At 43.4% G+C, this 13,388-nt stretch overlaps 1 protein-coding gene across 9 annotated transcripts in view; it reads left to right on the top strand.

Moving 5' to 3' along the window:
* Window positions 1-13,388, top strand: part of LOC111846094 (low-density lipoprotein receptor-related protein 1B) — a 342,141-nt gene that overhangs the window by 182,503 nt on the left and 146,250 nt on the right. For all 9 annotated transcript variants that reach the window (XR_011983157.1, XM_072700926.1, XM_072700933.1 and 6 more), the window contains 5 exons: window positions 981-1,226; window positions 3,164-3,361; window positions 4,036-4,240; window positions 5,697-5,861; window positions 6,378-6,622. Coding sequence is in view for 8 of the 9 variants with exons in the window: in XM_072700926.1 (XP_072557027.1) it covers window positions 981-1,226; window positions 3,164-3,361; window positions 4,036-4,240; window positions 5,697-5,861; window positions 6,378-6,622 (1,059 nt within the window). In the remaining variant the exon portion in view is untranslated. The remainder of the gene's footprint in view (window positions 1-980; window positions 1,227-3,163; window positions 3,362-4,035; window positions 4,241-5,696; window positions 5,862-6,377; window positions 6,623-13,388) is intronic.

Below are 13,388 nucleotides of genomic sequence, written 5' to 3' on the forward strand. Positions count from 1 at the left end.
TCCTCGCCTCATTATTAATAAGTAACTGTAGCGTATGTGATCTGTCTTGGACTCACACTCTTTATGATGCTATTCTTGAACTTGTGGCGTAGATCTCATAGCCGGTGTGGCCTCTCCAGGGATTTTGGGGGGAGGAGGGATAGGAGTTCTGGTCCGTGAGTCACATGTCCCCCAACCCCCAAAATGACTGGGGGTGAGGGGGTAGGGGGGCAGAGGTCTTCTGACAATTGAATGCGATTTTCCCAGAAGCTGAGTCATTCTCCATCTTAGCAGAAATCTATTATGCGGTTTTTGTATAAATGATTCATGCTGGGTATCGGCGGTTAGCATCAGTGACTTTTTGGAGAGATATGACTGCCGTTTGGCTCCAGAATGGGGGCTACGTCCCGAAGGGCGTCTGCGTGTTGCTAGAAGGATTCGCGTACGTTTAATGAGCAGCCATGCAAGTCACTGCAGTGCTTAATCAGTCGTGCACATTGATTCCAGATTCCCTGCATATGCTTTTTAATGCACCTCGTGATTACGTAATGTAAGATGCCGTGTTGTGGAAAACCCTGAAGCTGTCACTCCCAGGCCTGCGGTGATAGGTCAGAGCTCATGTGAACAGATTTGATGTTTCTTAGTGCTTCTGGGCTTCTCCTCCTTGAAACGTTGTTGTAAAATGATGTGTTTGTGGGGCCCGTCTCTGCTGTCTTGGTGTCCACGTTTTCTCGCCAGTGAAAAGCGATCACAAATTCCCGTCGCCACTCCAGGTAAAATCGGCTGCTGAACAGCAAAAGGGATAATAAAATGTGAGATGGCGGGGGGGCATGACGCCCTAACCTGTCCTCTTGCTGCATCTCTATGCAGAGCAGGACACCTCGCATTCATCCGAAGCCTGTCCTCAAATGCCCCTTTTCTTCAGAAACAATATCTCCCCCCCCCCCACGCCATGATGGCCTGTCTCTGTTGAAGTGACTTGTTCCCTTGCTTCCCCCCAGACGAGTGCGCCCTCACTAATGGTGGCTGCAGCCACCTGTGCCTCCTGGTCCCTGGGAGGGGTCTGGCCTGCTCCTGTCCACTGGGCCTCCGTCTGGGCCCGGACAACCGCACCTGTGAGCTGGTGGATTACTGTGGCCGGCACCTGCGCTGCAGCCAGGTGTGCGAGCAGTACAAGACCACCGTCAAGTGCTCCTGCTACCCAGGCTGGCGCCTGGGGCCCGACGGCGAGGACTGCCACAGCACAGGTACCCGGCTCCAGAGGGCAGGGCAGGGCGGGGCGGGGCCTGACGATGAGGACTGCCACAGCACAGGTACCCGGCTCCGGAGGGCAGGGCAGGGCGGGGCCCGACGATGAGGACTGCCACAGCACAGGTACCTGGGTCCAGAGGGCAGGGCAGGGCGGGGCCTGACGATGAGGACTGCCACAGCACAGGTACCCGGCTCCAGAGGGCAGGGCAGGGCAGGGTGGGGCCTGACGATGAGGACTGCCACAGCACAGGTACCCGGGTCCAGAGGGCAGGGCGGGGCGGGGCCTGACGATGAGGACTGCCACAGCACAGGTACCCGGGTCCAGAGGGCAGGGCGGGGCGGGGCCTGACGATGAGGACTGCCATAGCACAGGTACCTGGGTCCAGAGGGCAGGGCAGGGCGGGGCCTGACGATGAGGACTGCCACAGCACAGGTACCCGGCTCCGGAGGGCAGGGCAGGGCGGGGCCCGACGATGAGGACTGCCACAGCACAGGTACCTGGGTCCAGAGGGCAGGGCAGGGCGGGGCCTGACGATGAGGACTGCCACAGCACAGGTACCCGGGTCCAGAGGGCAGGTGGAGTGGGGCAGTATGAATCACAGGCAGCTTTATCATATGTGTAACAAATTTCTAATGTAGTAAAAAGTAAACTATCAAAATAAACTTTTAAAATCTGGTTTAGAAGGGCGGTGTGTAGCTCAGTGGGTGAGGATGCTGCGCCGTGTTGTCAGAAGGTCACCGGTCAAATCCCAGGGTTGGCAGAGTGATGTCACCATTGGGCCCCTGAGCGAGACCCTTAACCCCCAGCTGCTCCGGGGACTGTCTGACCCCACTTTCTCAAAAATGTAGGGCGCCATGAAAAAAAGAGTCTACTGAATAAATGTAGATGTCTTATTAACCAAAAGTTAGCAAATTAAAAATAGTCCTGATGTGGGATATTAGGTAGTTCATTCTGTCTTCAGTCTGGCTGGAATGAAAATTTGATATTGTTTTTTTTTTTTAGTTTTTGTAGAATGTTTTTTCCCCAAGCCTGTCTGTATTAATTGTCCTTTTAGACATTTTATGTGTGCATTGTTTAGCTAAATAGTTGCTATTTGCATCCACCCCGGAAAGCAATGCTAATTTTCATCCAGTGGGCCCAGCCTGTAGGAAATAAAAGTGGTTTACATCACGAACATAAAATGGAGAACGATTTCAGGTTATCGACTTTTGACTCTCTCTCTCTCTCGGAAGGTAATGCTTCAAATCCTGTTTGTTTACATCTTAACTGATGTTGTGTGCCAAAAAAGAATATTGATTCTGAGGATATACTTCATTCATCCATTCATTGAGAGTTTTTATTCCCCAGTTCCACCACATGGTAGGCAATTCGTTGTGTTTTTTTGTGGGTCTAACAGTATTACAAGCAGAGGGAGTCTTTAAATTGAATGTGAATGTGTGGTTTGCGTTTGTTCAGTGGTGCTATGGAGACCTATTTGAATATTACAAACAGATTCTCACCCTAAGGCCTCAGGCTTAGTTATTCTGTTGCTTCCTCTTTGAGAGACAATTTCAAGCTCGTAATGTTTCAAGTATGTTAAAGACAGAGTATGGTTATACTGAGAATTATTATGCTGATTACTTTCAAAAACTCATCATTTGCTGGTATACGACAGATGAACTCCTTTACAGTTAGTTGATGTAAGTCTTCCTCGATGCCTCAATAAAGTTGCGCCATTCTGCTCATTCAGAAATCTTCACCCTATGCAATAGCTGTTCTGCAGCTTCTCACTTTTAAAGGCATCTTTCGAATTGGACACTCTGTGCTCAGAAGCCCAAATTTATTTTTCACTTTGCTCTCGCTGTATTTCCCCTTTCCTTCTTCCACTTCTTAAAGGCATTTTACGCCATTTTTTACTTTGCTTTTGTTATGTCTCTTCTTACCTTCTCGCAGATCCCTTTGAGGCTTTCATCATCTTCTCCATCCGTCACGAGATCAGACGGATAGACCTCCGCAAGCGAGATTACAGCCTCCTCGTTCCTGGTTTAAGAAATACCATTGCCCTGGACTTCCACTTCAATCAGAGTTTGCTCTACTGGACTGATGTTGTGGAGGATAAAATTTACAGAGGAAAGCTTTCAGAGAGTGGAGGTATACAGTCGTAGTGTAAACACTGCTTTGTTCTTGGAGACTAACTGGTATTTAATCTGTGAATCCTTGCTGGTGTCAGTATTAACTACGACCTGGTACACTATGGAAAGTGAGCCATTGTTCATTAATTTAAATCACAAAATTAAATTAAAGGAAATCAATACAGGAACTGAATGGAATGTTACTATACTACAGGCATCTGGTAGTGTGTATGAATTGCAGTTAAGCTAGAGTTTGATTAATTTGTATTCAATGTTTCATTTTTATTTTGGGGGTGTGTGGTGGGCCTGGCTTTTAGTTTCTGACAAGGGGATGCAGTGACTCACTTGTTATGCTTTCAGTTCCCTGGTACAACTAACTGTCTTGTGTTTTTGCGAATACTCCGGCTCTCTGTAAAAAGCCAGCAGCAAGTGTAGATAATTGCAAGCAGCTGGATTCATGTTTAATTTAATATTTAATAAAACACTCAGGGAGACTTTGCTTCAATTAGTCAATTTGTTCTCCTTGAGATTTTGACATTTCCTGGAAGAAAGGGAGGAGATTCACATGGGTAGCTCTGGGAGCAGCTTCCTCGTCCTGGGATGCGGGCTGTGATTTAAAGCCGTCGCGAGGTGGAGGGCAGATGTTTGGATCCCAGCTGACTTTATCTAAGAGACAGCCGGTGCACTCCACAGGCGTGACTGGCATTGAGGTGGTGGTGCAGCACGGCCTGGCCACACCGGAAGGACTGGCCGTCGACTGGATCGCTGGGAATCTCTACTGGATCGACAGCAACTTGGACCAGATCGAGGTGGCCAAGCTGGACGGCACCATGCGGGCTACGCTGATCGCTGGTGGCATGGAGCACCCACGTGCTGTTGCCCTGGACCCTGCACACGGGTACCTTTCCACTTGCATCCAGCAGCGATGCTCGTGTGCAGCACCCCCTGCTGGCCGATGGCTGCACTCGCCTATCAATCCACTTTCTTGGCTTTTGTCAATGCTTAATTACTGGGCATGTTCCCTTTATAGCCCTTCCTGTAAAGCTCAGACTGTCAGCTTCCTGACATTTCTGAACAAACATTAAAAACAATTTAAAGATGTCACTCCTACGTTCTATGGGCTAGATTCTTCTTTTTGTTTTGGTAAATAGGATGACAAATTTTATTACAGTTAGAGAAAGATGAGTTTGATATATAGACAGAGACTCTAGAATAGGTTTTTAATGCTGGTGCATTCAGTTATGAAATATAATTGAATTATGTTTTAATTCTGAGGGTTTACAGTGGCTAAATTCTTTAGGGGCACATTGCATCTTTGATGTGATTGCTTCAAGGGAAAGCTCACATTATTGATCTGGGGGTCTGATCACATGAATGCCGCTATCGATGTCCACTGGGGGCCTTCCTCACCGAGCAGTTCTGCCGCGGCCTGTTCAGAAGCTGACCCCTGCATGCTGCTTTCACTTGGTATGCAGCAGGACGTAGGCCAGGACGTAGAATGACTCCAGCTCACCAGTATCTCTGGTGAACGACAGTGTCCAGTGCTGCTAAAGCTTTATAAGTCACTAACAAAGTGCACCCCATTGAAATTGATGAAATCAAGGGCATATGTAGTACACTGTTACCTAATAGTATTTACAGTTATTTAATGTCTTAGTTGTTTTTTTTTTCCTGGATGGTGGTTTGTCTTTTTTTGTTGAGATTCTCTGTCGTCTGGCTGAAATTTTCGAGATTCATTTTGACGCAGGAGGCCTGCTATGCGAACTCTTGGATGCTGCATCCATTTAAACAAACACTGAAAGGGTTTTAAGCTGCTGGGATATATTTTTATACTGATAGGGGCTGGTGCCAAGCTAGTTGCATTTTGGGCCCTGTTGGGTTTGTTGGAGTAATTATTCCTTTGTTAAATCCTTAACAGCTCTCAGGGCTTCGGGCTGGATATGTCTTGGTAAATGGGACAAATTTCTGTCCCCTAAATGTGGAAACTGTCCCGGCCGTTTGCTTGCCCATCGGCCTATTTTCGTTAATTCACTGAATATAATATTATCATGCTGTTAAATCGCATTGAAGTGCCATTGGCTAAACTCTCTGGTGACCTGCCCTACCTATCCCCGAGTTAAAAAAAAAGTGATTTCACAAAGTGTTTTGAAAGGTCATTCAATGAACAAGACATCATAATATATCCTATATTAGAGTTCAAGTTATACAGGCCTGTGTACTTAGGGTTTGATCCAAAGGATGCTGAATTTTTTCACACTTTCCTTTTGTCTGTCTACAGTTAAATGGTCATTATGACTTGACCTGAGCAAACCGTGAAGCTGTTGTGTTAACCAATAATATGTTTTTGTTTATAGCATCCTGTTCTGGACAGACTGGGATTCTTCTTTCCCTCGCATCGAAGCGGCCTCGATGAGCGGGGAAGGACGCCATGTTGTCTTTAAAGACATGGAGATTGGTGCGTGGCCTAACGGACTGACACTGGATCATCTAGAGAAGAGAATCGTGTGGACAGATGCACGGTAAGCTGAAGAGCCATCGTTCTGCCAACATTTACCTACCTCTTGATAGCAGGAGAAGATCATGCATGAAAATCATCATTAGAGTAAGAAAGGGATAAATTCAAGGTTGCTTTGTTATGGTACACATGGTTTTAAAGGGAATACTAAGGGTACACCTTCTGTCCCAAATTCATTACCATTAGTATTGTCTGTACGAATGCACAATTTCATCTGATGAACAGTTAATCAATTGAGTTGATTTGATGAACAGTTAATGAATTGACTGAGCCAGATGCTGGATTTTGTTCCTTGTAAACCATGATCAGAGCATGCAAACTAACTTGCCAGTCAGTGGCAAAACACAACAGGTAATTTTAGCGATGTTTAGGATACTGTAATTCCCTGAGAACTTTGACAACATGCCTGTGTTATGTACCCTTTTCAGGACTTCATGGTGATGTCGTATCTACCTACAGTATTCATCTTCCCAGCATGTAGATACTGAGCCTTGAAGGCTGATGTTGATCGTCCTAACAGGTCTGATGCCATATACTCCGCCCTCTACGATGGCAGCGGAGTCATCGAGATCCTGAGGGGCCACGAGTACCTGTCACATCCCTTCGCCGTCTCCTTGTTTGGGGGTAACGTGTATTGGACTGATTGGAGGACCAACACACTGGCTAAAGCCAACAAATGGACAGGCAGCAACGTGACAGTGATCCAGAAGACCAGCGCTCAGCCCTTTGACCTGCAGATCTACCACCCGAGCCGCCAGCCGCAAGGTGAGCGCCGACGTGGAGTGGAGGTTACCTTGGGAACAGGAAGGAGGTCTCAGGGCCTCATAAATGCAAAATACGTTATTAGCGAAATGAGCACAACCCAGGCATTGGCCCCATAAGGTTACCGGGGCGCTAAAAATGGAAACAGATGCTGAGCCGAATGATATTTTCAGAATAAATAGACTTTTCACAGCAGATAAATCTCCTTCTTGCACTCAGGTCTCGTCTCTGTATCCTCCACAAGTGAACGTTCCTCCAGGGCCAGAAGGCAACACGAGCTGAACATCTGTTCTGGCCGGTGCATCATGTTAGCCTTTTGCAGATATCCCATTACCCACAGGAAGAGTCCATGTCAGGACTGGCCACCCACACAGTGTATGATGTACTTTCGGCCCCCAAAAATGCATCGTACCTGGTTGAACAACGGCACTTGGAACATGATGATATCCTGTTAGCAAAGAACCATGAAATTCTCACGCGGACCGCCAGATGCGTGATACAGAATGAAAAAAGAAAAATATTGATCATTGAATTAGTTGTTTTCTGGAACTGACTCAAAGCAGCACTAAGGTGTGAATTAGCAAATGAATGTGCTTCACATAACAGTTTAAGGGCTTGTGAATGCAGTACAGGTCCTGAGCCTCGGCTTTGCTCCACACTGTGACGTAAATAACTGATGGTGTCTCTTTAAAACGCAAAGTTGTCAAAAACCTATTAGTAGCACTTAGCGAGATTCTTCAGTGAATAACTGAAAAAGTGGCCATGCTATTGGCAAGGTGTCCCCAATGGAAAGTCTGTTTCTCTTTTCCGTCTTTGAAGGCCAAGCCCAACAAATAGTTTAGTCTTTATCCCATCAGGCCATTTTTCTGGCTCAGGTTAACAAGAATTAGCCTACAATTCAGGGGCTGTAAAGCGGACATGGTCACAGCTACAGCTTACCAATGAGCATAGACTGGCAAGCTTTGAGCCACCAATCAGCTGTTAGGAAGTGAAGCCAGGGCCCCAGACGGAAAAAAAAAAACTTTAGGAACCATTTGCTCCTAAACCCAAAATGCTTCTTTTGGAGCCATAATCTCCAGCACATGCAGAAATGTGAAATAGATAAAAAATACTTACATAGGACATTTTGTCTCCAGTCTACCTCACACTGCCTTTTCTTTCTCCTGTCTGAGCTATCTGATCTTCCCACTATTGCCTTTTGCATTCTTATACATAATAATGTAATAATGACACAGAAATATGCAATATATAATATGCAATATGCAAGCAAGACAGCTGGGCTATTGAACATGAAGTACACACAAACATTGAAATATTAATTAAAATTCACCCATATAGAAATATGGAAAACCAAAGTGTGCTGCTTGCTTTTGTTGAAAGATGTTACAGCTGGAAAACTGAACATAAAGCTAACTGTGCCACAGTGTCATTGTTATGGTTTAAACCCAAAACCACTTTCGGCAAACCTCTCACCGATCTATACTGAAATATTCCAGAAAGTGGTTTTGAGTTTAAAACTTAGCACCAACATTGCAGTAAAGATAGCTTTGTATGCAGTTTTCTGGCTGTAATATCTTTCATTGTTTGTAATATTTTTCATTGCTTGTGTGCGCACTTCTTGTTCAATAGTACAGCTATCTTGCTTAAAGTCACTTGCAGTGAATGGAGACAGTACAATTATTAATAAATAAATGCATATAAAACACACAATATGCAAGTTACATGGTGTGCATTGTCCCCCCAAGTTTAATGCTTAAAGCACGCCTTAGAGCAGGGGTGTCAAACTCCAGTCCCCAGGGGCTGGAGCTCTGTGTGTCTTAGTTCTTTCCCTGTTCCACCGCAAATGATTCAGCTCAAGAGCTGTGTGGTAATTAGTACAAGGAGGTGCAAGGAGTTGAATCAGGTGTGTTAAATGAGGGGAAACTCAAATGTGCTGGGCTTCCAGGACTGGCGTTTGACATCCCTGCCTTAGAGGATATGTCTGTATCGTTTGTGTTTATACTTATACTTTAATTACATTTTTAATGGTAAAGTAAAAGTATTGCGAGAAATGCCACCTTTGCAAGAGTCCATTTTTTCCCCAACCACTGATTTTTCCCCCCCCCCCATGCCCCTCCTGGGGCTCCATAATCTCTGCAACAGGCTGCCAGATAGCATGGAGAGTTTCCAGCGCAACGATTTGACAAAACCCGCCCAACCAGTCCGTGTCCCTACTTACTCCATAGCCCCATTGGTTTGGTTGTTAGATTAAGACGCTCTAGGGCTGCCTCCAGTGGTTGAATATCTTCATCTTTTTTCCTGCTGATCGCTTCCTGATTTTTGCTAAAACAAACAGGTCTACCTGTTAGCATGATGGCAAGTAATAATTAATGAAAAAAGCAGAAGCACTGCTGTAAAAGTGCTGAGTGACTGTTTGGACAGATGTGCGTTTGTTCACGATGCCTTGTTTGACAGATTAGCTCAATGCGAAAGTCATTAACGTCTGCAAAGCTGCACAATGCAGCATATTTACATTGGCAGGCAGCTTTTAATTGCTGCAAAAGGCATTTTTATCTGTTTATTTAAAATGACAGAATTGTATCATGGTACTTCTAAGGAGTAACACATAAGCTTCTAATTGCCTTTATTGGTTCAGTGTACAAGTTATTAATTGCTGGCTTGTATTTGTAATATTTAATAAATACATACATTATATCATTCTTTGATCGTGATCCAGCTAGGTATTCCCATTGGATACCAACTGTCAAAATTATGCAATATTTATTACTCTGTTGTGTATTACATTATTAAATTATTACCAGCTCTACAAGGTTATATAAAAGTGAGTTACTGCAGGTAAAAGTCCCCAGTAGGACTAATAGTCTTGAAGGACTTCAAAGGTCTGTCATTTCTTGCCTTTACAATGCAATATAATGTCAGGAAATATGGTCTCAAAGTACAATAAAAAAAAGGACTGAGAATAAATGCATAATGAAATATGGTGCCGTTCCCTGCATTGCGTTTACATTGGCCTGCAGATACGGATCTTGCTTATTTATTTCTATGTATTATTTTTTCTTTGTCTTACTTTAAAAACATTTGCTCTGGTTTTCTGAAGTTTCTAGTTAAGGTAAATCACTATGACTGAGAAACAAAGCCAAAATGTTCTTATCTTGTTACGTACATGTACGGCAGCAGTGTCCGTGATATACACAGGGGCGGCGCTTAGCATTATAATAACCGCATCCAGGTGTAATAAGCTCAGGCTGCGTGTCTCTGACTCTACCACGGTGCAAAATGCCGTACTTTACAAATCTCCCTTTAATATGTCCCGGCTATATCGAACCTGTATCCCTTCATTCAGATATTTCTGCCCATCCGCACGCATTAGTGAGCTCATTTCCTTTATATCACTTCAGATACCCAGAAGATTGAGGCATGGAGCGCTTCCAATATTATAGAAGTTAATTAACAGCCGCCCCCTCCTTAAAGAGCTTTGAGACCACTGTGCACAGGATAAGTGCAGGGAAATTAAGCTACCGCACTAACGGATCCAATAAGTATGTCTAGTCCAGCCTAAAGAGCCTTTTGGGGAATAGACTTGCAACCAGAGTCCAAAATACCAACGGCAGCCAGTCAAGGAGAATTAAGACATCTTGGATACGTCTGGGTCCATTCTCTGACAGGTCTAGCAGACATTAATTAGGCTTAACTGATTGTTTATACAAAGTTTGTAGTCACCGCACTCTGAATTAGCAATTGATATTTCTTATACGGCGAATCTGACGAGTGATGGTTAATTTTCTATAACCTCATATGCAGTGCCGGCCATGGGGAATTACGGTAGTAAATCAATGCGCGATTATAACCTTTAATTCTAAGTACCGTTACTTAACGGAAACTCTAAAAGCGTATAAATTGATGCAAATCACTTAGGCAACAACAGTGCTTCTGGGTAGGGAAAACTGTGGTCAGTAATTAAATACCAAAATGATTTGCTGATCTGATGCACTTGCAGTCCAGTTAAACTTTATACATTCTTGTTTAACCTGCCTAAGCAACACAGTAGTCAAATCCTGTTTTAATAATATTAATAGGTGAATGAGTCGGTTTTACCCATAATGCAGTCGAGTACCAGGAGGTACGTGAAGCTAAATTAATAAACAATGGCTTGTTTTCAGCTGCCCTTTGAAAAACTTATAATGCATGACTTGGATTGAATTTACCCGCTTATGTCACGTACGGTAATTATACAGATCTGGCTTACCCGTTTTTGAGCTAAGCAGCAGGCAGTTTTTACCTACTAACTATAACTATAATTGTGATGTTAGCAATAGACTATTTTCGAATTAACGACGGCTTGGGCCCTATAAAACCAAAATGTTTAATGGTAGTGGGCTTGGGCGATATTACGTTATAAACTGTAGTCTTAAAAAAATCAACGCTATACCAGTATTTTTAAATATTGCCAATAAAATGGCAAAGCCACAAGGCACAATTTCGATTAAATATAGGTCAAGCCTAAATAGTAGTTCTACTAATTATATATGCGTTCCGATTTGTAAACGTGCAAAAATGTCCTAAAGTACAAACATATGTAAGCCAAATTACCGGTTACCGTGGTATAAGCGGGTTAATGCACCCCAATTAAGCCATGCATTATACTGCATTTCCGCAGCTGTGCGTTTAAAAACGTAGCCTATAATAATCATTCTATATACTACATAATACTACGTACTCCACATTTAAATAAAAGCAAATAATCAATATTAATGGTTACTTGGGCAGCTATTGTGTGTATATATTTATATAATGTAGTACAAGAAGATGTATTCCCTAAGTCTGTCTTTAAATTGAATGTGTAGATTAGTCAGAAGAATAGTAATACAGTTCATTATAATTACTATTATACACTAATAATAAAAGTAATTATATATGGTACTGTACGTACTGTACCTCTAGCCGACAAACAGTACGAGTTGTCTGTAAGTCGGACGTTCTTAACCCGGGAACTGCCTTTACTTGTGATGTGTTTAAAAGTATAAAACATGCGGGAAGAAACATTTTCTACCAACTCCTGGTTTATTTTTCAGGTCTCTCCTGTAATTCTTACTCCGACCACTTGGCGGGGCATGTTTTGAGTGTGTGATTATTTACGGAAGCAGTATGGAAGAGAAAACGAGGAAAAAAGTGGTAGACTGGTTTGTTTGCATAGAAAGTAAAAAAAATGCTTTAAGTTAATGTTTCTATGTGTAGCATAAAAGGGGTTACAGCGCCTTTGAAGGAGGGGGAGGTATTGGATTCACCTACTGAGCATACCAGTGGCATTCTGCTTCCAGCCAATAAAGGAACACTTGTATATGGATCGGTGAACCCGTCCCTTGTTCCCCATCTTCCTGTGCCTCCACAGATTTGTTTGGTGGATGTAATAATCCATATGGTGTTTTTTTGTTTGTTTTTTTTGTCTATTGATTGTAAGTTTGGGGACTGAGCTTCATATTGTGTGGTCTTGATGTGGGATGTAGGAGTCCACTGTTCTTTATGTATGGATAGACTTGGGCTCATTCTGGCTTGACTTTTATTATTATTTCATGTATATGTGTTCAGTACCAATGTGCAGGGTTAGCATTTTATTCTCACCCTTTGTGCATCAGTGGTGTTTGGTCTAAAAAATTTGTTTGTGTGAATCCTGCACTTAGCACATGGTATACCAGTCTCCCTTTGTTTTCCTTCCAGCTGCGCTGAAGGCCTTAGATCACGGCTGGGTGTTATGCATTACTCTTACTTTTCCTAGTTTGTCCTTTTGTATTTTATTGATAGTAGCACTGCAGTTAAAATAAACTTTCAGTGAGGTTGCGTGACTCACCCGGGCCTCTTGTGAGTATATAAAAGATACCATTTTGTGAGAAGAAAAGCTTTTTGCACTGCCAGGAGTCAAGTGTGCCTGTCAGAGACTGCTCATCTCTTACACTCTTTCCTAAGATGCAAATAACACAGGCTGTTGCTATCTGAAAGCCCTTAACAAGCCCTAAAATGCACGAGTGCGATCGTACGCATATCGGAAAGCAAGCGTGTCATTAACATAAACAGATTTGTGTGAAAAAGAATATTTTTATTGCAGTATTTCCTTGTTTCTGTTTACATGACTTAATCAGCATGCGTGATGTGGTTTCGTGCTTGGAGAGGGTTGCACATTGTCACGTTGGGCTACACTGTTGTTCCCATTGATTGTTTTCATTCCTCCAGTTGAGTCCAATTTTCCTTATGTGCCGACTGTGTGGGTAATTAATTCATTGGGATTATCCCATAATATACTCAAATGAAAACAAAAGGAAAAGAAAATTGCTAAGGGCAAGTAATTGCTTCTCTACCATATAAGGCAATAAAAAAGGACAGAAAAGTATAAAACAGCACAAAAACAGCAAACTCTCTAGCCGGCCGTTTCTCTCATCTCTAAAGTATTTCACCATTACGTGGAACCTGCTTCCTTTTTGTTAGTCACCATGTTCATTTAGAGATGACAGCATTCTTCTTGGTATATTGTGGCAGGTTCTGTGGTGTTGGATGGGATGTGGCTGTAGATGTGTTAATGAGCCCAATCCGGGCACGCTCGTTAAGGCCCTCAGGAGTGTCGGTCCATAAATGGCAAAAATGAGGACCTTTTTGGAAACGAAAGATACAGCTGAAAAACCTCGATCGTCTCCCTTATAGTACATTTTCCCTTTTATTTCTACTCTCTTGCATGTGGGGAAGGCCAAGATAGGGATTTTTTTGGTGCTGTGCAGAGTCC

This window comes from Paramormyrops kingsleyae, chromosome 16 (genome assembly GCF_048594095.1).
Source record: "Paramormyrops kingsleyae isolate MSU_618 chromosome 16, PKINGS_0.4, whole genome shotgun sequence".
NCBI lineage: Eukaryota > Metazoa > Chordata > Actinopteri > Osteoglossiformes > Mormyridae > Paramormyrops > Paramormyrops kingsleyae.